The 24,608-nt window shown below is 44.3% G+C and overlaps 1 protein-coding gene across 10 annotated transcripts in view; it reads left to right on the plus strand.

The window, feature by feature from the left end:
- The window catches only part of TTLL7 (tubulin tyrosine ligase like 7), a 75,236-nt gene that overhangs the window by 1,365 nt on the left and 49,263 nt on the right, over positions 1–24,608 (plus strand). For 4 of the 10 annotated variants that reach the window (XR_015950987.1, XR_015950989.1, XM_060276783.2 and 1 more), the window contains exons 2-5: positions 18,367–18,544; positions 20,360–20,491; positions 22,324–22,445; positions 24,036–24,103. Coding sequence is in view for 6 of the 10 variants with exons in the window: in XM_060276783.2 (XP_060132766.1) it covers positions 18,520–18,544; positions 20,360–20,491; positions 22,324–22,445; positions 24,036–24,103 (347 nt within the window). In the remaining 4 variants the exon portion in view is untranslated. Of the gene's footprint in view, positions 1–3,412; positions 3,687–18,366; positions 18,545–20,359; positions 20,492–21,649; positions 22,190–22,323; positions 22,446–24,035; positions 24,104–24,608 lie in introns of those variants that run through there. The other 6 variants (XR_015950988.1, XR_015950990.1, XM_088673880.1 and 3 more) reach the window with 3 other exon arrangements.

Raw genomic sequence — 24,608 nt, forward strand, 5'->3', positions numbered from 1 at the left:
CTGCTATTTATTATTTATATCCTGCTCTTTTACAAGTATTCAGAGTAACTTACAAGAAAGAATAAATAGAAACATTATCATGTAAATTCCTGAACATAACCAATAACTTTTTAAACCAAGCACTAACAAATTCTTGTAATAAGACTATCATAGCCAATTTTCAATTTTACATCAATATTTAGAGTGACGTATTAAAAAATTCCTTCCAGTAGCACCTTAGACACCAGCTACTGTAAGTTTGTTATTGGTTTGAGCTTTCATGTGCATGCACACTTCTTCAGATATATTGGTATCTGAAGAAATGTCTATGCATACGAAAGCTCATACCAATAACAAACTTAGTTGGTCTCTAAGGTGCTACTGGAAGGAATTTTTTTATTTTGTTTTGACTACGGCAGACTAACACGGCTACCTACCTGTAACTAGAGTGACGTATGCCTGTTTTGCAATTCGCACATCATTCACAAATGTCCCATTTAAACTGCCTAAAACCTTCACCAAGTGTTGCATCAGTAGAGCAGTCATGTTTATATTATGGCATACTTGGTGCTTGTTTGGTGCTCTCCAGGTGACTTACAATATATCTAATTTAAAGAAGAAAAACTAAATAAAAGTCAAAACAATACAGTATACAAAAAAAAAACCTCTCCCTAACTTGAGGGCTGCTGCGTCCACATGCTTTGCATGCTTCTCATAAGCATCTGGTTGGCAACTGTGAAAAAAGGATGATGAGCTAGTTTAAGTACTCTTTCAACAGTTGCATTTTGTTCGGTATTGGCAGGTTATACATGGGTAGGTTATACGTGTGTGTGTGTGTGTGGAGTCCATCCGGTGGATCCATGCTAAGGTTGCAATCCTATATCCACTTATTTGGAAGTAATTACTGCTGAATTCAGCACTAAAGGAGCGAAGAGTAAATTGAAGACTGGTATTTTATATCCCTACCCCCTTGCTCAGCGTTTTCCTTCTGATTCGGATGGGTTTTGTGTTAAACTTTCTCATATGTGGTTTTACACTTGCACCATCCACTGTTTAAAATATAGATTAAATAGAAGAGCAGAATAAATATTATTCATGCTGGTGGCATCTGCTTGCTTAAACTATCCATTCCGTATCATTTTAAGCACAGCAGGATGACTGGCAAAGTTATATAATAGCTATTTGTGTGATCAGAAGGTTCTAATAGAAGGCTGGCCATAGCACTCAGGTTGCGCTTGGCATACTGTACTTTGATCATTGATGGGCTCAGGAGCAGGATTGATTTGGAATCATGGTGGGATGCATTGTAATGCCACAGGGAGCGTGGTTGATAATCATAGGATGAAATACAAGCGATGTCCACTGCCTAGTGCTAGGATGAGTGCTTTACTCTTGTTCTTTGCATGTAAAGGAGGTGGAAACTGGTGGAGAAAACTCCGTCATCATATATTGCTAGGCATCCATGCAGCGGAAAGGGAAGAAATAACAGTTTGTCTGTACAAGTTGAGTCATGTGTACATTGCTTGCGTCACCTACACAAGGTACTGTTATGAGTTTGTGGGTGCCAGACACCTATAATCCCTGGACCCAGCAAGTGTTTGAATTGAATCAAGGCTTTGGGTGTTAAACTGGGCGCTGGACCTTTTTAATCCCTGGATCCAACAAGCATTAAAATCTAAATAAACCAGGCTAGCTTCCTGTTTTGTGGCAACTGCCTGGGGTGATGGGTCATTCAGAAAATAAAGGAAAGGTGGTGGGACATTAAGAAAGCAAAAGAAAGGGGGCTTTGTGCTGGATAGTAAATGAGTGGGGCCTCTACTCCAGTTCTTAGATAGTTAGATGGACAAAACCCAGAGTTTAGAGTGGAAAAGTGTGTGTATGATGTGATCTAGAAAAAAGCAGCAGGCTGGAAAGGCAGAGAGAGAGAGAGCCAGCCAGCCATGGCTGATTTCTGCTTGAATTGAAAGAATTCAATGTGTGGGAGAAACACAACCTTTTTGGGATGTTGATGCTTTGAACCCATCCATTGTAGGCTCAGGTTTTATATATGTGTGTAAATAAGCAATATACTGTATCATAAAGACACCACAGTCTCCGCCGTGCCTCATTTTAAAAGGGAAACATGGAACCCCTGGAATCTCGCATTACTCAGAGATTGATGGTTGAGAGACACTGGTCTAGGGCTTTGTAAATTAATACAAGTACCTTGAACCTGGTGTGGTAGCAAATTGACAACCAGCGCAGCACACCACACCACTTACAGACTAAAAAAACCCCCAAAACATTAAGTGGTTTTAATAAATAAAAAGGGGTGTGCCATTTTAGTCTGGCTGGCGTAAGCCATGATTTCTCAAATGCAAATTAGAATCTTCTATCAGTCAGGCCTTACATTTTGCCCTCCTTATAATGGCCGGTTAACAATGCAATTCTTATGTGCCCACTCAGAATCTAGCCCCATTGAGTTCAATGGGATGTTCCTAAGTATGTAGAGCAGGGGTAGCCAGCTTCGTGGAAGCTTATTGAACTACAACTCCCATCAGCCCCCAGCCAGCACAGCTAACGGACAATGTCAATGGGAGTTGTAGTCCAAAACATCTGGAAGGAGCTAGGAAGGCTATAGGAAAGCCAGGGCGAGTATGGTGCTTGTTTGGGTGCCACTCTCCAGTGAGGAGGGAGAGAAGGGAATTGGAGAAGCAATATTAGCAGGAGAACAGCAAGGAAAAGCAGCCAATTTGTGCGTTTAAGGCTGCATGATAATAATCGGGAACAGGGCGGTGTCGCGATCCTGATTACCGTACATGCACTTACTTGGGTGCAAATCCTTTATAAACCGGCAGGCTTTACAAATCAGGGTTTCCCAAGCTTGGGTCCCCAGCTGTATTTGGACGACAGTTCCCCTCATCCCTGACCACTGGTCCTGCTAGCTAAGGTCGGGATGATGGGAGTTGTATTCCAAAAACAGCTGGAGACTCAAGCTTGGGAAAGCCTCTTCCAAGCAAAGCTGTCTAGCAACTGCTCACTGGAGCCCTGATAATGCGGTGCATGAAGCCCAGGAAAGGGCAACCGTTCCCCGATGCACCTCGTTGCTGTTGCGGGGAAACTGAGTCAGCCCTGCTGCTCCAGCAGCTGAAGAAGATGGGCAGCCGATGCACCGGCTGGAGAGAGAAGAGTCGCCACTTCTCCGGTTGCTACATCCCATGATCTGTTTGCAATTCGGAGGCAGCTGAGGCGGGCCTTTACATTTTCACGGCAGGAGAGGGGTTAGGTGGATGGGATCTTCTCTCCTGCCACCTTGGTACCCCCCCCCACACGTGTGTATATACGTACAGTACTGTATACAGTATCTGATTTCTCCAGCAATCCGCCTCCCGCCCCTTTTAGTGCACAGAAGCCCTGCAGTTCCCTCGTCGGGCAGCGGGGGTCGCATCGCTTTCTCTCCCCCGCGGTTGAGGAATGGTTCGCTCCGGCCTCCCCTCTCTGCAGCAACATCCCTCCTCGCGAGCGTGTCCAGCCCTGGCAGGCTCCGGAGCAGATGCTGCCGCCGCTGCCGGGGGAGCGAGTTGGGACGCGAGGCGCACCCGCGAGTCTCCTTGGCCGTTGGCACCGGGCAGCCCTGAGCGAGGAGGAGCCTGCCGGATCTCGGCGCTGCCCGGGACGACAACAGCCCGGTGGTGCGGTAGGGGAAAGGGACCCGCCACCCATTGCAGGTAAATGACAGTTGCATCATTTAGGGATCATAGCCTCCCCAGTCCCTCGCCGCCAGGCAGCCAACCTGGCATATTATAAGCACAATAGCTATGCAGCTCCAACGCCCCTTCTCTCCCTATCTGCGCCCTGCAAAAAGAAAAGAAAGAAGAGCTGGGGGCGGAGTGGGGTGGGGGCTGCATGGGTGAAACTGATGCTGCAACAAATAGGGGCGGGTCTCAGGGAAGGGGAGAAACCGGGCTGAAACTGCTGATGATTCAGCATCCTTTTCTGCAAAGAGGAGCTGAAGAAGGGAGCCCCATCGAAAAGGACCCCACGAGAGCCCTTCTTCCCAGTTGCAGGAAAAGCCCCATTGGAAGGTGATGCCTTTAAGCCACCTGGAGATCTGCAGTGGTTGTTCACCTTGCTTTGTCATGTGCACCCAGAGCTCAGCTGTGCTTTGCTCTTTCCGATTATTGCCATTATTATTTTCTTGTTCTCCTTTCCCCTGCTGTTGGGAGAGAGGGGTGCTCCTCTGATTTGCACTGGCTTAGCTCTGTGGCACCGTTGCTCACAAAGATGCTTTGCTGGGGAAAAGAAAGAAAGAATGACAAAGAAAGAAAGGCATAATTCTGAAGAGGTTTTCTTTTCCCGTGTCAGGGAAATAGGAGGTTGCAGGGAGGAGAGCCTAAATCAAGAATGTGTTAGGCCTAAATGCATTTGGATAAATGTTGCCTGATTCTTTCTGAACGTGTTAAGTCAGATCAGGACATTTCTTATTTTTATTTTAAACAACAATTACCGGAAGTTTAAAGCTTTGGTACAGTATGCTTGCATGTACGATGGTGTCTTCATTTTGATAAGACAGAGGCACCTGTGTGATATAAACTAGAAATGAAGTGCTTGGCTTATGCCTGCAGAAATGGAGTAGGATAGAAGAGGGGGCAATTTATTGGCTGCAGACTCCCCACCGCCCTCAGTCTTCCAGCTAGATAGAAAATGAATGTTTATGGCTTTTTGCTTTCTTTTCTGAAGTATAAGTATGCAAAAAATTTCCCCAGGATAATGTGGCTATGCTAACTCAGGTTGTTGACAATAATAAATGAGAAGCACCATATGGAAAAAGCTGCCCGTCATTCAGAAGAAAATATTTGTGATATGGGTGATAATAGCACTGACTGTGGTTGTAGGGATTACAATTAGGTATGCAAGTGTTAAGTGTAATATTAGGTTAAGAGAAATATTAAGCTGTCGTGCAGGAAGGAAAAAATGGTTAAAGTGACCTTCGTTGTGTCGAAGCCAAATAATCCTTTAGAGGACAAATGGGTTTGTTACGACTTCCATGTTCTGAGCAAGGATGCTGTCACCCTGATTACACAGCAGAATGTGATGGGATTATTTTAGGAGGTGGAAACTTTAGGGCAATGATGTGCTATTTTAAAAGAGCTGAGAAATACAGTTATTTCGAGAAGATTCTATGGGGCTTTCAGATAAGGGAGAAAAGTGCTAATGGGCTTAGTTTCAAGGGGAAGAAATGCATTTTCTTTCTTTCAGAGAAATTGTGGTTGCTGTAGTGCCAGGGCCCAATCTTGTAGGCAAAAAAGGAGCTTACATTGCAGTCCTAAGTCCTATTGAATTCAGTGGGGAGTGCAGCCCCTAACCACCCCCCAATACACTTACTACCTAGGAGAAAGCACCATTGGGACATGGTTCTGGTTGGACATGTAATCGGATTGCATGGACAGTCCTGGAAAATGCAGAGTTCAAGTGTAGAATGTACCTGAGAAAGTGAGAAGACTGCTTGGGTGTAAATAATGGGAGAGGGACAGAGAACACCCTGTTATCAATTTGTACAACTACGACGCAACCCATGATTATTCTCACTTTCTCCATCCTATGCCTTGCACCAGCCTTCCCCAACCGGGTGCCCTCCAGATGTTAGACTACAGCTCTCCTCACGCCTGACCATCATAGCTGCCAAGTTATCCCTTTTTAAAAGGGATTTTCCCTTATGCTGAATAGGCTTCCTCGCGAGAAAAGGGAAAACTTGGCAGCTGTGCTGACCATGGACCATGCCAGCTGGGGCTAATGGGAGTTGAAGTTCATCAGCATCTTGAGGGCACCAGCCAGGTTGAGAGGAAGGCTGCATGGTGGCAGCAGTTCAGATGGCATTTGGTGGAGAAAGAGCTCTATAAGCACAGCAGTGTAGGATGCAAACTTATACAGCATAGCTGCCAAGTTATCCCTTTTTTAAAGGGATTTTCCATTATGCTGAATAGGCTTCCTCGCGAGAAAAGGGAAAACTTGGCAGCTATGTTATACAGGGTCAGTAGTTTCCTGGATAGGAGTGCTAGACTGAAAAAGGGGGGCATTCTTTCCTGTTTTGTCAATTGCCAATTGATTTCTGAATGAATGTCCAAATATATTTCTTTTATCTGCAGAAAAGCCTGCTGCTGTCTAGATCCATGTATGGTATTATATACTTGGCACGCTTAAAATGATCTTGACACAAATTCAGCAGTGTGATTTCAAAAAACAAACAAACAAAAAACGAAGCACAACTGCACTGGCATTCAATGCATACTTCTTAAAGTTTTGAAATATATGGTATTTCTTAGGGTTGATGTTTGATTTCTGGATATTCAGGTCTTGGTGACCGCCTCTACTTTAACGCTTAAGCATTGCCATCGGTGCTGGGAACTGAGAATGTTGGCAAGAAAATGAATTGGCATTGACAGTTGATCCATTGTTTCTTTGACACCCATAGTTTTAACTTTGTCAAGAGGCATCTCCTTGTTTTCCCCACTGCACATCCCTGACATCTTTCTAAAGTTCAGCAGCATGAGCAAAACAGCAATGATATTTCTGCAGTTTGCCCAAGGCTATGGAAACTGGTGTCAGGAGAGCCAGCATATGTCCTGCCATTTCTCTTTAATCTACTTTTGGCCGTGCAGTTTCTTTTGTTGTGTCTTTCAACGCAGATTGTCATCAGAATGGGCTGTTGGTACATTAGCATGGTTGCCCCCCCCCCCGAAAAACCACCTCCTGTATTCAGCAGTACATAACGGGAAAGAAGAGTTCGTTTTGCTTTCTGCAGATATGTTGATGGATGCATCATAAGATGTTGGCTACTTGAGCAGCATATTTTTATCACCAGAGTATTGATTTCCATGCAGAGTTTGTACTTGGGTGTGAATACTTGCAGAATGCGAGTTTGAGGTATCAAATGTAACTCATACCTGCCTTCTTGTAACAGAGGTGCATGAGATAAGGGTGGATTGCATCCTTTTTAAGGCGGAACAGGCGTAGTAATGCACACATACATTTACACTTGCCGCACCATTTGAGCATTCGCAGAGGAGTGCAGAAATGCTTTGTATGAACTGACCGTAGCATTCTGGCTAAAAAATAAATCTGGTGGGCCAGTGTAGACCTTATTAGTGCTGAGTTTTCTTCACTTCCCCCAGCAGCTCTGTTCGCTGCTTGCAGCATTGTCTGGAACAATGGGCATATGAAATGCTGTTCAATTTATAATTCTCCTTTAGTGTTCCTTCTTTTGCTGTGTCTGCATTTCCCCGGTGCATTTCTCGTTTCTCTACTGTTGTTTTGTTTTCCAGTTGCACCAGTTTCAAAGGCCTTTGCAGGCTGGTGAGCATCATGGTGTTGGGTGGTCAAACAAACCATGGGATGAAGCAAGGCTGTTAGGCTCAGACATAATAGCAATTGTATAGATACGGAACAACAAACCTTGTGGCTTGTTGGCAGAAAACAAACCATGGTTATTTTGCTGGACTGCATACACACATTCAAACAAACCATTAGTGGGCTGAATAAGCCATGGCTTTATCATTTTGTGTGAACTAGGCCAGTGTTTCTCAACCTTTTTTGGGCCACGGCACACTTGTTCCGTGAAAAAAATCACGAGGCACACCACCATTAAAAAAGTTAAAAAATTTAACTCTGTGCCGCCCTATATTATAATTATGACTGTAAGAAACACTTACCAAATATTGCTTTCTGGCGGGTTAGTATTGTACATTGGCGGCCGCCAGGCTCGTTTGCACTGAGCTTTGGGAAAGAGGAGGAGAAATATTGCTTTTTGGTGGGTTAGTATTGGCGGCCGCCAGGCACGTGACAATGCAAATCGCCCTTCTCGTCACCGCACGTCGCGGCACACCAGCCACACACTAGTGTGCCACGGAACAGCGGTTGAGAAACGCTGAACTAGGCCATAGGCATTCAGTCGTGTCAGACAAGGGAGAAGAAGAAGAAGAAGAAAGGAAGTTTGGATTTGATATACCCTAAGGAGTCTCAAAGCGGTTAACATTCTCCTTTCCCTTCCTCCCCCACAACAAACACTCTGTGAGGTGAGTAGGGCTGAGAGACTTCAGAGAAGTGTAACTAGCCCAAGGTCACCCAGCAGCTGCATGTGGAGGAGCAGAGACACGAACCCGGTTCCCCAGATTATGAGTCTACCGCTCTTAACCACTACTACACCACACTGTTAACCACTACACCACACTGTACAGGTGACCATAGAGTTATGCATCACCATCACCATCTGCATTACAGTGCTCATCTGGGTGCCGTTGAACTGGCTGGATGCCTACACATAGGTAAATTTGGGGGGGGGGAGAAGCTTTTCTAGGGGAAATATTTTGGTGGGCTGAGTGCAGCTTATGTGCCGAGCCTACCCAATAACCACAGGCTTAGTGATGAACTAAGCTCAATTTTTAGTTTTGAATGCTTGGAGAACGAATCTGTCTTCATTTCAGCTTTTCGATCTGCAGTCATTATGATTAGACTGTTTTGAGGATGGAGATTTTTGCAATTCACTAAAATACCCAGAGCTGTGAAAAATAATACAGTTGACAACTTTAATACGATGTTTTCAGCCGGCCTCACAACTTAGTTGTTTCTAGCTTTTCATTGCATATGTATCAGAAGGGGGAGTTGTGGTTAAGGAGATGTTGGTAGTGTTCTTTCCAGCGCAGTGCAATAGCTTCTTTATCTTTTAGAAGTGTGGTACCATCTGCTAAGCATAGGAGGCATATGCCATGATGTATTGGCCCATTGATGGTCTTTGTGGCTTTAAAGAAACTCTGTGCATCATGAGTGTCGGCTAAGTGCTGGATTCTCTTGAGCTTTTTTTTTAAATCCACCAGGTGTTTTTTAGTTCTCTGGTTCTTCTTTGAACCTCAGTCTTAGCGTTGGCATAGGGTTTTTTTTCTTAGTGGCACAGTTTCTATCTTGTTGTCAGATCTGAAAGGCCTTCCTTTTCTTGTCAATCATTCGTTCAATCTCACTGTCATTCTCATCAAACCAGTCCTGGTGTTTCTTGGTTTGGTATCCAATAGTTTGTTCACAAGCTGCAATAATGGATGTTTTTAGCTTGGTCCGGTGTTCCTCAATGATCAGGGAATTCTGAAAGCAGATGGTTCTTAAGAGTCGTTTGGAAGCAATCCCGCTTAATGGGATCTTCAGCATCAACTTCGTTGGACAGGTCATGCTGTGCAGATGCCTGATGATTGTCTTCCAGAGCAACTACTCTATTCCGAACTTAAAAATGGAAAGCGTAATGCTGGTGGTCAAAAAAGGGTTTAAAGGCTGTCTCAGGGCAAATCTAAAAAAAAATGTAGTATAAACACTGACAACTGGGAAACACTGGCCTGCGAGCGCTCCAGTTGGAGAACAGCCTTTCCCAAAGGTGTCATGGACTTTGAAGACACTCAAACTCAGAACGCAAGGGAGACGTTTGCTAAGAGGAACGCACACTTGGCAAATCCACACCCTGATCAACTCCCGCCCGGGAACCAATGTCCCCACTGTGGAAGGACATGTGGGTCCAGAATTGGCCTCCACAGTCACTTACGGACTCCTTGTTAAAACCGTGCTTATGGAAGACAATCTTACTCGCCAAAGTGATCGCCAAAGAAGAAGATCAGAAGGGAAAATGATTTTAAAAAACAAAACAAAAACCAAACCAACAATGTATTTTGAATCATTGTGATCCTTTCTGGGACATTATGGTGAAGGGAAGATAATAAACCTAATAAAATTAGGACAATGCCCCACCCCAAATGAAAAAACAACCCTTTCTACATATTAGCATTGGCCTGAGACATCCTTCAGTGCTTCAGCTGCTTACATCCCAACCTATATGCATGCTTGTTTGAAAGTGAATCCTACTGAGTTCAGCAAGAGTTCAGTAGTGCGTAGGATTGCAGCCATAGGCTTTGATGACACGTTATGTTTTAATGGGTACACACTATAGATCTGCTTTGCATATGTTCTAAAACTAGTGTTTGAAGTGGAAGCATACATTTATTTCACCTGAGAATATATGTTGCCAAGAGGTGCGATTGTCTGTCTTTTTTCCTCACAGACGCTCGAAATGCAGTTTTCAGGCTTATTTCTCCCTGCAGGGAAGTCTCTCTCCCCCACCCCATTGGCTCTCATTTCCTGCTTCTTACATTGCTGGGCTTGCTTGGGAGGTGGTATTAAGACAAGGGCAGGATTGTGACCCAGTGGAAACTGCCTCCCCACGAGAGAGTTCTTAATTGTTTTGTTTTTTGGGGTTGTGTTCTGAGACAATTTAGAAGGCACACTTTGGGAAATGAACCAGTCCGGAAGGAAGACATATGTAACACAAATTTACCCATGTGTCGGCAAAGTTATTTTTACATTTGCTGTGTGTGTGTGGAGGATACTAGCTATATTCTTCTATGGTCACATTAGTCTGTGTTTACTTCCCAATTTGTCCTTGGACTGACATTTGCTTCTATTTTTAGCTGCTAAGAAGCATATCTACATGCTTTATTGTGAAGGTTTTCATTTTGTTTTCAAAAGCACTTACGGCCTGGTTTGCTGGTACATGCGCTTATTTTGATCGCAGAGACAGGGATGGAACAGGCTTCCCTTTCTCCCATGGCTTTTGACTTTTAAATGTGTATGAACCATCAGAGTACAGAGGGGACTTAAAATATGCAAATGGAGCTTATAAAATGGTCTTCAATGGTTTTTAGTGACTCAGAGGCTCAACTTTTAACCCCACCTGGAAATATGGAATCCATGCAAGGATGTTGCCTATCTTGGATGCATTTTGTGAACCTCCCCAAAGGCAGGGGGAAGACGGCAAGTTTCGGTATTAATAGTGGCTTCTCCCACACGTGGGGAAACTTGTCAGTTTTCAGACGCCCACAACACTCGTCTGAGTTTCAAACAGTAGCATCATTTCTGTGTGTTCAGAAATCACTTTCTCTCTCTTCCATCTCCCCCACCCCCTTCTCTTTCCACATTTCTGGAGCAATGTTGAAACATGAAGATAGAGAGGGAGGAGGAAGAGGAGGGAGGTAGCAGGGCTGCAGGTCAGGGCCGTCTTAAGCATATCCCGGGCGGTGGTGCAAAGATCCCTCAGGCACACACACACACACACACACACACGGTTTCCCAGAGTTGTCGACCTTTTCCCAAGCTTCTGTGGGGATCGCGGAGGCTTGGGAAGGAAACTGCACGCCTGCCAGCCATATGGTTGACGGGGCACAGCTGGCGGGGGTGCAGGGAAAGGGGAGGCCGCCGGCAAAGCCGCGCAGCTCCCTCACTCGCTGGGTTTGCCCCTGAGAGGCCAGCGCCCTGGCGCAACACGCCTGTAAACCCAATGGGAAAGATGGCTCTGCTGCAGGTGTTGCTGGTGGTTGCAGCACACAATTAGAGCAGACCCTCCAAGTGTCCCTATTTCCCAGGGACAGTCCTGGATTTCCATAAGGCATCCCAGTTTCTGATTTGATCCCGGAATGTCCTGCTTTTCCTTAGGACGTCCCTATTTTCATCGGAGAAATGTTGGAGGGCATGTTAGAGAAGTGTGCTCTAGTAGCTCATACAATGCCACACTAGTACCCCCCTCTTCATCTACCCCAAAGATGAGTTCTGTGCAACACAGAAGCTGATGTACTTAATCGTGAGCCTTCTAATAAAAAGGTTTCCTTTTACTGACCCTGCGAACACTGTGCACTAAAGTGGTACCTCAGGTTACAGACGCTCCAGGTTACAGACGCTTCAGCTTACAGACTCCGCTAACCCAGAAATAGTACCTCAGGTCAGGTTAAGAACTTTGCTTCAGGATGAGAACAGAAATTGTGCGGCGGCGGCATGGCGGCAGCAGGAGGCCCCATTAGCTAAAGTGGTACCTCAGGTTAAGAACAGTTTCGGGTTAAGAATGGGCCTCTGGAACGAATTAAGTTCCTAACCCGAGGTACCACTGTACAGTACTTCCTTCCAAAGTTGAAAGCAGAATAGGACAAAAGCACAAAACTGGTAGAGGGGTGTGTGTGTGTTTTAAAGTGATCTAGTTTAAAAGAGAGGGAGGGAGAGAAAGAAAGAGAAGTTATTGCTGATGTTCTTTCTCCTTGATGTATTTGCAGTGCTCTCTTAAGTGGTTGTACTAGTGAGAAGAAGAAATGCTGTTCTTAGAAAAATTGATCCGCTAGACTCTGAAGTAAATGCTGGGGGCAGCAGTGCAGCCAACACCAGCGAGCACATTTTGAAGATAAAGCACATAAGATGTGCTCACCTTCAGATCTTTCATCCTTTGCCAGTATAGAGCAAGGCTGTTTGAATAACTCTGTTTTTGACAGCTAAATCCTTCTCAAAGATCTGCTTTATGAATACAGGGATTTTTAAACATGTGACCAAGATTCCTAGGCAGTGGTGATGCGTGACTTCTTCTCCTTTTTTTTTTTTAAAAAAAATAAGAAATGCATTTCACTTCCATGGCCTGATTTTGACTATGCCTACATGGTGTGTAATTTAAAGATTATAATTTTTGAGGATCCCGCATTGGGCTGCCATTACAGCTTTCATTCCGTACAGCGGCCAGCGCTAATCATCATAACTAAGACTCGATGGAGGGCAGAAGAGGACGTTTCATCTAAAATGTCAATCCAGCCCCCTTGGTTCATGAAAAAGGAGCCTTTGGGCACCCATTTACTTGGCTTACCGGCATTGCATCTGTTTTACACTGGGGCAATGCTGCCTTGTGCAGAGTTCAGGCTGAATACTAACAGGGCAGAGCTCTGGTGTTGCTTCAGCGGCAGTCAAGCTTAGGACTAGGCAGTTGTGTCCCAATCGCCAGCTGTGCCTTCCCCGAAAGGAGCCTTTTCAGTTAAAGGGGACCAGTCCACACCGGCAATCTTTTTACTTGGTTGGAGCTGGGGAGAATCTGGTCTTCCTGGGGCTTCTAGGCTGGAATCATCTGAGTGGGAGCATGGTTGAACCCTCATCCTAAATGATTAAGTAGTGCCTTTTGACCGTGTAGAGTGTTTCACGAATACTGTGTCAGTAATCCTTGTGACAAGCTCATGTTGTTGTTGCCACATTGCCATGCAGATGCCTGTGGCTGATTAGGAGAGGCTTGCCTGAAGGGACCTACCTTCTGGGTAAACATGGTCCAGCTGCGAGTTGAGGCAGGCATTTATGCATTTCCCAGATTGTAATGCTGCGCCAGCTGTAGCAAAGCATATGCAAGTTTTGATTTGGAGAATTGTCAGAGTTGGAAGGGACTGCAAGGGTAATCTAATCTAACCCTCCACAGTGCAGGAATATTTTGCCCAATGTGGGGCTGAACTCACGAGCCTGAGATTAAGCATCTCATGCCGTACCGACTGAGCTACTCTCGCCTTCAGAGAATACATTAGCAATATGGTAAATGCATATTTAGAAAGACAGTATATTTTGTTTCTGTGGTGACATTTTGGTTCTAAGTTGGATGTAAAGGAGAAGGAAGAAGGGACCCCGAGTGTGGGGTGGGGTTTGGGTGAGAGAGGCAGAAAAGTTCCTGAAAGGTTTGCAGGCACCCCCAAACTTCGGCCCTCCAGATGTTTTGTACTACAATTCCCATCTTCCCTGACCACTGGTCCTGTTAGCTAGGGATAATGGGAGTTGTAGGCCAAAACATCTGGAGGGCCGAAGTTTGGGGATGCCTGGTTTAGAGAGTGTATATGTGCCATTTTCGGGGTGGCTCCCCCCTCCATCCTGCTTTTTTTCTTTCCTGCAAGTGATAAACAGCAGAGCTCTTTGTGGCAGAGCAAGTCAGGCTACAATACTATTGCTAAATGCTAAGCACCCCTCTAAACTTTGGGGAACTCTTGCAGGTGCTCATGCTTTGAAATGGCTGCTCTGAATTTGCCTCCTAATCAGCAGTGGGGGAATTGTGTTGATGGAAGAGGCATGTTCGGCTCAGCTCTAAATCTTCCATTGCACTGCAGTTTCCCATCTATTTAAAAGAAAAGTTGTCTTGGTAGAGCAGACTAGTTCTCTGAAATGGAAGACATTTGCGGCATATGTTCTGCAAGATTCCTCTCTCTCTTCCAAACACCGGAGAATTCCTCGTGCATAAAAATACACGGTCTCCAGATCACGTTTGTTCTTAAATGCTGGTTTTAGTAACCACATGAGCACAAAGCTTTCCTGCTAACTTCGCGAGTGGCTCTGCCTGCATGGGGCTGAGCTCTGGCGCCAGCATTTCAAGGCATGACGAAGACTGGGCACCCTGAGGTTAGGGTTTGCAGTGACTCGAAATTACAGATTCAGTGGACCTTGCAATGTCGCCATGCTTGTCGCTGGGAGGCAGCAGAAAGTTAGCTTGTAAATTGAGCTGGGTTCTTCATGGCTTTGCCTCGGGGTAATTGAGGTCGAGAAACACGTGTTTCTGAATATACAGACCCTCCATTTCCATTAATGCTGGGAAGGAAGTTAATTCCTTGCTTGACACCCCCCCCCCCACGTGCATTTGTTTTGCAGTTAAGATGCCATGTTATGTTTGGAGTCTGGTTTGACAATGTGGACTTCCAGGTGTTGCTTGTCTGTTTTCAGGTGATTCCAGGTTCAGTGTCTATTATCTCTACGGAGAGCTAGGAAAGACCCCTCATTGAAACCACTGTGATCCAGCGCAGAACAAGCACCTCCTTAGCTTCATAAATTGAAGCTGACTCCTGAAAAGACAGAGGTGTTATGTGTTTTGAGTTCTCAAATCTGTGAAGTGGTGAGATGCCCTGCTCTGGATGGGGTTGCAGTCCCCTGAAAGGAGCAGGTCCATAGCTTGGGGGCTCAGGTAGCCTTGGTGACTAGGAGTTCCTTATTCCAGCTCTGGCCAGCTATAGCCCTTTTGGACATAGATGATTTGGCTACAGTACTCTATGCTCTGGTTGCTTCCAAATTGGACTATTGCAGTGTGCTCTAAATGGGCCTATCACTGAAGACAAGTCAGGATCTTAAACTGATCCAGATTTTTGCATTGGTTTGACCCATCCTGCTACCTTCTGGTGTTAGGTGGGTGGTGGTAATAATAATAATAATAATAATAATAATAATAATAATAATAATAATAAATTTATGTGTGCGTTCCTATGTCTACAAAGTTTACCTCTGATTCTGGGTAAGAGAGTATTGGGAAATGATCCATAATGACTTGAAAAATGTTTAAAAGCACTTTCCCCAATAAACCAGAGTCCTTTCTGTTGGGGATAATTCAGACTGAAATTCCCAGGTTATTTATGTATGCAACTACTGTGGCCCATGTTTTGTTAGCCCCAAAATGGAAAATGTGCGAGGTCTCAACTAAAGAAGAATGTCAACTTAAGTTGACAGAATATGCACAACTCGCAGACTTAACATGTAGAATAAGAGAACAAGAAGAACATACATTTAAAGAAGACTGGAAAATGTTTGTTGAATTTATGGGAAATAATTGTGTACAGCTGAAAACACTGTAAACAAGTTTTGATGGATGCAATAATGGAATAATGAGTGGTATAGTTTTTGTAAAATATGCAGGGATTTATGATCTGTAAAATGGACCATGGAAAGAGAAGAAGGGAAGTCATTGATATCTTAAAGAGGTAAAATGAGCATTTAAAATTGTAAAACAGAAAACTCAATAAAATTATATACAAAAAAAGAGAGTTTACCTCTGATTAAGTGATACAAAGCAAACAATTGGGGCTGGAGCTTCAAAATGAGGCAAATGTCTTTGGGATAATGTTGGTGATGGTGATGATGCCATCCATATCCCACCTTTCATATCCCACCTTTCCTCCAAGGACCTCTTGATGACGTGCACCGACCTCCTATTCACCATTTTATCATCACAAGAATGCTGTGAAGATGGAGTAGTCCAAGGTCAACTGGTTAGCTTCATGGCTGAGTGGGGATTTAAACCCTGGTCTTCCAAGTCCTAGTCCAGCCCTACAACCGCTACACTTTAGGAAAACAATATAAGGGGAAATTATAACCCCACCCCTCCCAGTCCTGCTGTCCCAATCCAATTCACTTGGCTGCATTTGCGGTGTGGCTGGGTGGAATTAAAGGAAAGGGCCATCTGAAAATGGCTCACCAATATTTTTTTCCAGTTAGGACCTTATTGCAGTTGGGTGTAGGAACTATGTCTCCAAGCACAAGGAAAGGCTGCTTGTTAGCAGCTGTTCTGGTTTTTTTCTTTTGTTACATAATCAACACTTTTTGAACTAAGGCGTTGAATCACAACAATTATGTTGTTCCTGCAATCTGCTGGCAACAACTGAAAACATGAAACCCTTTGTAGAAATAGCTAAGGTGATGTTCTAAGAATGGCTGGCTTATTTGCATTAAATGTTCCATTAAAACTAATCAGTTGAAAGGCCAGTTGTTACTGGATTCCCTTCCAAATATGCATTGCTGAAATCCTTTCTCAGATTAGCCTGATATTGCATACGCCATGTCATTACATTTTTGGTGGGCTTGGCCCTGGAAGTGGACAAGTCCAGATCTCAACAATCCAATAATTTGGCTCAGCCCAAGACCTTATCAGAGATGCTCTGGAGAGACATTCTCTGGTCTTCGTCTGGTTCTAGCAACTTGTAGAGGGAGGCAAGATAATGTATTGGCCCAAAATCAGGTTGTCATACCTCTTCTCTCACTCTGTATAAGCCATGGTTTGTTTAACTGGGTTAGTTCATTTGTTTTACTTCTGAGTCTGACCCAGCTAACCATGGTTTGTTTGAAGCTGACCCAGCTTGGAGATCTATCTTTGCTTAGTAAGTCAAGATATGCATGAGTCCTGTGCTTGCATACTCCCTTTTCGTGTCACTGCTTTCACCATCTCTTTTGGGTACTCCATGGTCAAAGAGTTCCTGGGTTAATTAACCATGGTCGCCCATTATGTCCAATACGTTTTGGAGCAAATTGTGATCTGAAATGATGGTTTCAAATCTTGCTTTCCTTCAGTCCTGGTAACCATAGTGTTCTGGTTTGGACATAATGGGAAAATACGGTAATTTATTCCAGGAAGTATTCAGCCGTGGCATACTGTGGTGGTGGTAAGGAGTGGCACAAGGCTTCTGCACATCCCAGCTTAATCAACATGAATGTCCAGAGACCAAGCCAACATCTCCTACCTTGGCACTGTTGCATGCTGATTAAGACTGGAGGCAGGCAATGTTTTAAAAAGAGAGTTGGAAGTGGCAAGAGAGCAGCAGCATGGTCTTCTGTGGCAAACAACACACATGTTACTTTTGTCCCTCTGTTGTCTGTGGGCTTCTGAAACAATGCAAAAGCTTTTTACCAGAGGCAAAAGTGAGTCAAGTACCTGTATCATGAGTGGGAATCTCAGAAGACTCAGTTCTCTCTCTGGAAGCTTTTTCAGAGAGCTGAAGATTTAATAGAGAATGGAGCTTTCTGCCCCAGTGCTGATGTGCATTATGTTCATCTGCTAGTTGTATATTTTTAATCCTCCTGAATGAACAAAATAGGCTGTGTCGATGGTGTCCCATGCACTTCAGTGCAAGAGGCCAAGTTTTTCCTGCTCATCATTTACATTAATGCCATTCTGTAGCCGTTCCTCGAGTGCCTGTTCCTTGTCATCTGCAAGCTTTTTTGTTTATAGTCCAGATAAGCTATTGGGAGTATGTGCAGTCAAGTCCATAACTGGCCAAAAAAGCACGGTGGCTTGTAATGCACTAAAGACATGGCATTCCTCCTACCCTTTTAAAACTGTAATATATTATGCATCAGTCGGGAGCATAGTAGAGCTTCTGTCATCAGTATTAATCTGTCATGTTAGCAAAAAAGTGTTTTCTGATAGCTATGGGGTTTCCCCTCCCTTGCTGTGACCATGTAGCGAGTTTAAATTGGCCACGGCTTGAATTTGAGAGGTGTTGGTACTTTTACATAATAATAATAATAATAATAATAATAATAATAATAATAATAATAATAATTTATTATTTATACCACACCCATCTGGCTACATTTTTGCACAATGCTACTTGATGTAACTGTGGGATAAAGAGAATGCCCATGGGTGATAGTCAGCTAAGTTTTACTCAGGAGTAGGTCAATGGTCTTCGGCTGCTTCAGACGTTCCTTAGATACCCCAACCTTCAACTATGCTGGGCAACATCTGGATATTTTAGTGGCTGTAATGATTATTCTTCATGTCTTTTCTAAAACAGTACGTGAGATCAAATTTTAAAGCAACAAACACCGGAACACCTTTTGAAAACTACCACCTTAAAGTTTATGAGTTGGATCTGAAGGTTCTGTTCCTTCGACTAGCGATCCGATTCTTAATGTGTACCTTTTTTAAAAAACAACAACAACGCTGCTTTCTAACCTTGCATTTTGCTTTCTCCATAGTTCTTTGTAATGGGTTCATGTCTTTATTAAACGCAGGCACCTGTTTCTTTTTCGGAACTGAGTTTCTCCACAGTCTTGAACTGACATGGTATGACAAGAGCTTTAAGAGAACTGGCTTGGAGGGCCTTTGAAGTTTCCTGAGTGCGTGCAGCAGGATTTGGGCTCAGCTATTGCACCCTACCAGTGACCATGCCATCCTTGCCCAATGAAGGAGGTAGGCTGCCATCTTGCAGAAAGCCTCGTTTTCCTGGTTATATTCGGTCAAAGACGGACGGTGCAAAATTCCACGTCCTGCCAATCCATGTACGGGATTGGGCAGCGCACATGCACCTCCTCTACCGCATATGTCATAATGTATGGCACGAAGCATATTTCTGATCCCTGCCATTCTTTCATATTAAAAGGGGGGTGGGAGTGGCTAGTTCCAGGGTTACCTGAATTATGTGCTTCCTGATGTACATGCATATACTACACCGTGTTCCCATGCTTATGCTGGGTATACAAAGTGGGAGAACCACACACGATCTCACTGTTCCTTCATATGACCAAGGTGTATTCTAATCTGTATTTTAAGAGATTTTATAAAATGCTCACATTATATTAATTCAGAGAGGTGTGTAGAAAAATGAAAGTGCAACATGTTTACCCAAAAGAATAAAGTAAAATTAATGGTACAAGACTGGAAGGTGAGCTGCAGACAGTAATTTAAAAATGCCATTCAGAAAAGGTCTGGGCACCTGAAATAGTCTTGGGCAGAGGGCGCTGTGGGTTAAACTACAGAGTCTAGGGCTTGCTGATCAGAAGGTCGGCGGTTCGAATCCCTGCAACGTGGTGAGCTCCCGTTGCTCGGTCCCAGCTCCTGCCCACCTAGCAGTTCGAAAGCACATCAAAGTGCAAGTAGATAAATAGGAACCGCTCCAGCGGGAAGGTAAACGGCGTTTCTGTGCGCTGCTCTGGTTCACCAAAAGCAGCTTTGTCATGCTGGCCACATGACCCGGAAGCTGTCTGAGGACAAAACGCTGGCTCCCTCGGCCTATAGAGCGAGATGAGCGTCGCAACCCCAGAGTCGGACACGACTGGACCTGATGGTCAGGGGCCCCTTTACCTTTTTATGTATCTAAAAATATAAAATAGTCCTGCGCCTGCATCTCGTTGGAGCAGGACTGAGATTGAGTGAGATGTAAGTTGCTCCAATATGTTTGCAATACCTTATTGTCCTAAACCAGGCATGTCCAAGACGTCAATTGCGATTGGTTGGTCGCAGGCTCCTCCTCCTCCTCCTCCCTCCTTCTGAGGGGTTAGAGCTCCGTGAGGGGGACATTGGTGGAGGGGGGGGGAGGCAGGAAATGAAAAGCTCCGCGCCTGCTCACCTGCTAGTTCAAATGCAACGAAAAGAATAAGAAAGGAGTCCCCCTGCCAAACAGTGAGGAAGGCAAAGAACAAAACACATGGGGGAAAGCCCCCTTGTTGCTCCGTGAGTTTGAGCGAGGGAAAGGCTTTATCGCAACAGTAGGGGAAATAGAGGTGGAGTAAGGGCTTGGGGATGCTGACGCAAAGTCAGCTGTGATTTAAAACAACAGTAGGGGAAAGATGGAGAAGCCCAGTGCACTCCGACTGGCTCCTCACATCTGTGTAAACTAATATAAAAATGTAGTTTGACTTTTCTCACTTGTTTTCGTTACTTGTCCATCTAACAACTATTTGGATCTGTCAAGATGATATCCAAACACAACTACTGTATCTTTGAAATAAAGATCCATTTAAATGACTTCGGAGGGTGGTAGATCACTGCCAGTTTTTGATACTGGATTGTAGATCACACCCTGCTCAAAGTTGGACGTGCCTGTCCTAAACCAAAGGGAAGTCCTCCCTTTTTAATTTGGCTTTTTTGCTTCTGTTATGCCTCCTAAGACCAGGCGACAAGGAAACTTACCTGTGTGTTCAGTTCATCTTTTTTAACTACTTGTGAGAACTTTGTGATGGTGATATAGCATTTTATCCCCCCCCTCCCTTCCCTATTTTTAAACAGATAACCAAGGGACCTCTTCTCTGACTTTGAGCTCGGAGCTGCCTTACCAAAGCACAATAAGGAGGAAAGTCAGAGAGAAGAAAAAACACGGAGCAATCACTGCGAATGTTGCTGGCACAAAATATGAGATTGGTAGCAAGCTACATATTCTGCTTACCTTACAATTAAATTATGTGATAAGAATAAAGAAAAGTGGATGGAGCAAGGAAAGTCTCATAGCTAAAAAAGGCTTCCAGGTCAAAGTTTGATAGAACGTGATACTATTGCTGTTGTGCTTGTGGGTTGCCATGGGCATGTGGTTGGCTACTGTGAGAAATAACCGAGCTACTCGGAATTTTTGGTCTGAACTTACTATGTTCTTACGGAATTGATGAACCACCCTGGGATCTTCGGATGAAGGGTGGTATACAAATTTAAGATTAAAAAAACTATTATAATTAGCCACTGAGAGAATAACTCAGTTGGTTAGAACAGGCACCCCCAAACTTCGGCCCTCCAGATGTTTTGGACTACAATTCCCATCTTCCCCGACCACTGGTCTTGTTAGCTAGGGATCATGGGAGTTGTAGGCCAAAACATCTGGAGGGCCGAAGTTTGGGGTGCCTGGACTAGATGATCCTCAGAGTCCCTTCCAACGCTGTGATTCTATAAACCCAGACTGCCTTTATGAAACTCCTAATATTTTCCCACCCAGGCACTGATCAGGCCCATAGCCTGCATCAACGTTTGTTGTATGAGTCGCACTTCCAGATGTTTTGGATGCAGAGTCAGCAGCAAGTCTTAGTGCCCTAAAACTCTGGTTTATTTATGCTTGGTTGAAATGTCACCTGAGAGAGAATAGCTGCTTAAAGGCTTAGTCCTAGTTCTGTAAGAGCTCACACATTTGCTGGAATGTGTGCGTTAAGTGCCTTCTGTTAAATCATTCCAGCGTCTAACTAACAGGACTACTCACAGTGCATTAAGCTCAACACCTCACCCATTTCACATTAATTTTACACATGGCTTGCAAAAGAGCAGAGAGCGCATTTCTTGCTGGGCCGGAGGTTGGCTTTTTTACCTTCTGAGTTTAGTCACAGGAAATTAGATCTCAGGGGCTTATGACGAGGGCGCTGTCATTCGAATAGTCTTCTTGTAATTACCATTCAGAACGCCATTCTCTGGCTGGGGTCGTATGGCTGGTCTCCAGCTGTCCTTTCCGTAAAAAGATTTTCATACCCGTAGAAATGCGACTGGTTCTTCTGATGCTCCATCATAAGACTCGAGCATCGCTCTGTCAAAGCCTTAAGAAACATAGCAAAAAGCAACAGGAAGCAGTCGAGGCAGACCTCGGTATTGCCTCCCCTGATTTGCAGTGGCCCTCCAGTGTTTCAGGCTGGATTCTCATGCCTTCCAGGTTCGATTCCCATATGGGACAGCTGCATATTCCTGAATTGCAGGGAGTTACATGACCCTTCCAACTCTACAGTTCTGTGATTCCCCTTTGCTCATTTTCTGTGACCTCTCCCCCTGCTTTGGTATGTCAGACATGACCAATTGCTCTACCAACCTCTTGTGTGCATATCAACAGATTTCTGTTTGATTATTTATGCCTAGATAAGAAACCACCCTTGCTTGTGAGGTCATCCTTCTCATCCCTTCTCACAGCCAACACATTGCATCATGTCAGAGATGCAGCTGAGAACTAAATGGGCTATTCCTCAATCATTTTTGGTTGAGCGACAAACTCTTGTCGGTTCCTTTAGCAAGCTAATGTTTACTTCCACCCCAGCAGCACAGTGATTTTAACTATGCAATCGGCAGGATTAGATTTGCAAAATAAAATATCGCAAGGTGAGCACCACAAGTTTTTTTTTAAAAAACAATAATAGCCTGTGTACTAGTACTGCTGTATGACTAAATTATGTGTACTTTCCCTGAGAGTCTAGTTTGATTCCCCCTCCCATGTACCTATTCCTCTCTTGCAGTACGCGTAGTAATTGAAGAAATGGGCTATGTCAAGACTCGGGACGACGATGAGACTGCAAATCTCATCTGGAGTGATTGTGCCGTGCAGCAGGAAAAGATTGCCGAGCTCCGAAACTACCAGGTACAAAGAAGAAATAACTAGGTAGCCTTGGGCACCTTGATCAGGACAGAAGAAGAAATAGTAACATTTCTGTATTGCTCAAACTTTTTTGGGGGGGATCTGTATATTTAATTGTGCATTCATGATTATGTACCCATTACCTTCTACCGACTTAATGGGAAGCAAGAGTTGACTTTCCTGTTTGCAGAGGTCTGCTGGATTTCAATTTTTTTTTGGGGGGGGGATGTGCAAATCGATTCTACATTTGGTGGTTGCACATTTCTCTCCAAATCCCTTTGACTGATACTGCACCACCTCAAGCTGATGGACCACTTCAGTCTTTCATGTTCCCAAATCAAAAGCTGGTGACATGAGAAAAGCACTCTCAGGCTTCTGTGCATTGGTTAATACAGTAAGCAAGTGAAAGTGTTGGCAGGCTGATTATATGTCTTCATTCAAATGGGCCCTCGCCGATCTGCGTGCCTATATGTCAGTCACTACTTCTCTGTAGATGAGTTTACCCAGATATGCCCATCTGAAGAGCAGCCCACTGACTGAGCCTTCCCCCTGTGCTTATCCACAAGCCTTTTCTCTCCCGTTTTTGCTTCTGTTTTCCTAAAATGAATCCTTATTGCCCAGAACTTAGCTAATGGAGTTCCACCAAGAGGTCCCAGTAACTAGTGTGCTTGGATGTAAGTCTGGGAGATCAGGGATAGTCACCATGGTTCTCCCCAGATGTTGAGGACTCCAGTTCCCATCCTCCCTGGCCATTGCCCCCTGGAACTGATGAGAATTGTTTCCCACACCTTGTGGCCCATGTTGGCCACCCCAGGTCTAGATCCTGGCACGGCCGTGAACCCAACATGGTGCCCCTTTGCTTCTTATATGGTCTTTCAGTGCTGGGTGGGGTGGGGTGGAGAGTGAGCACCTGAAACCAAGTACAGTGGTACCTTGGTTCTCAAATGCCTTGGTACTCAAACAACTTGGAACCCAAACACTGCAAACATGGAAGTAAGCGTTCCAGTTTGTGAACTTTCTCCAGATGCTGAACGTGCTCCGTTTTGAGTGCTACGCTCTGATTTGAGTGCCACACTTCCATTTTGAGTGTTACGCTGAGGTCTGTCTGTTTTTGCTATTTTGCGTTTTGTTTTTGCGGCTTTTTTGTTTTGTTTTTGTGACTGTGTGGAGCCCAGTTCAGCTACTGATTGATTGATTGTGTGACTGCAGTACATTGTTTATTGCTTTCATTTTATGGATCAACGGTCTCATTAGATTGTAAAATTCGTGTTAAATAGCTGTTTTAGGGGTTGTTTTTAAAAGTCTGGAACAGATTGATCCATTTTGCATTACTTTCTATGGGAAAGCGCACCTTGGTTTTGGAACGCTTTGGTTTTGGAACGGACTTCCGGAACGGATTAAGTTTGAGAACCAAGGTACCACTGTAATAATTAAACAGGCCCATGCTGTCTAATAGATTTCCAGCATCTACCTAGCACAATTAATAGCGGTCTCTTGTAGGTACTGATTTCGTTACAAGTCTAAAATAAATTCTGGTAAGTTTAATTGCCAACCCTTCCCTAATGTATGTCTTCCCCTCTTTTCTCCCGCCAGAGAATCAACCACTTTCCAGGAATGGGCGAGATCTGTAGGAAGGATTTCTTAGCAAGAAACATGACCAAGTAATTTCCTTTTTAATTTTTTTGTGTGTGTAAAGGAACAGAGGTTAATAAACTCTCTCTTTTTGTAATGTAGCATTATTTTCTACAATCTTAGGGACTTTGTGGATCAGTTTTAGCCCCCGTGTTTTATCAAGACCCTGTTGTGAGTGACAGATGGCTGTGTAGTCACAATACTATGGGGAACTCTCTGATTCAGATTCAGCAGTTCTCTAGAATATCATTTGAATGGGAGATACAGAAAGGGAGGACTGTTCCTTCCATGCTCTGCTTGTATCTGGTTGACCGCTGTGGAAAACACAATGTTGGAGTAGATGGGCCTTATTATGGTCTCTTCTTTCAATGGACTTTCCTTATGTTGTTATTAGTGTGGCCTGATCCTCTGGCTTGACTGGTTAGGGAACTGCTCTGCACACTCTTATTGGCGTGGTAAAAAGCTTCCAATAGCTGATTAGCCCAAAAATGGAAAATGAGCGAGGTCCCAACTAAAGAAGAATGGCAACTTCAG

Source organism: Zootoca vivipara, chromosome 7, assembly GCF_965207765.1.
Source record: "Zootoca vivipara chromosome 7, rZooViv2.hap1.1, whole genome shotgun sequence".
Taxonomy (NCBI): Eukaryota; Metazoa; Chordata; class Lepidosauria; order Squamata; family Lacertidae; genus Zootoca; species Zootoca vivipara.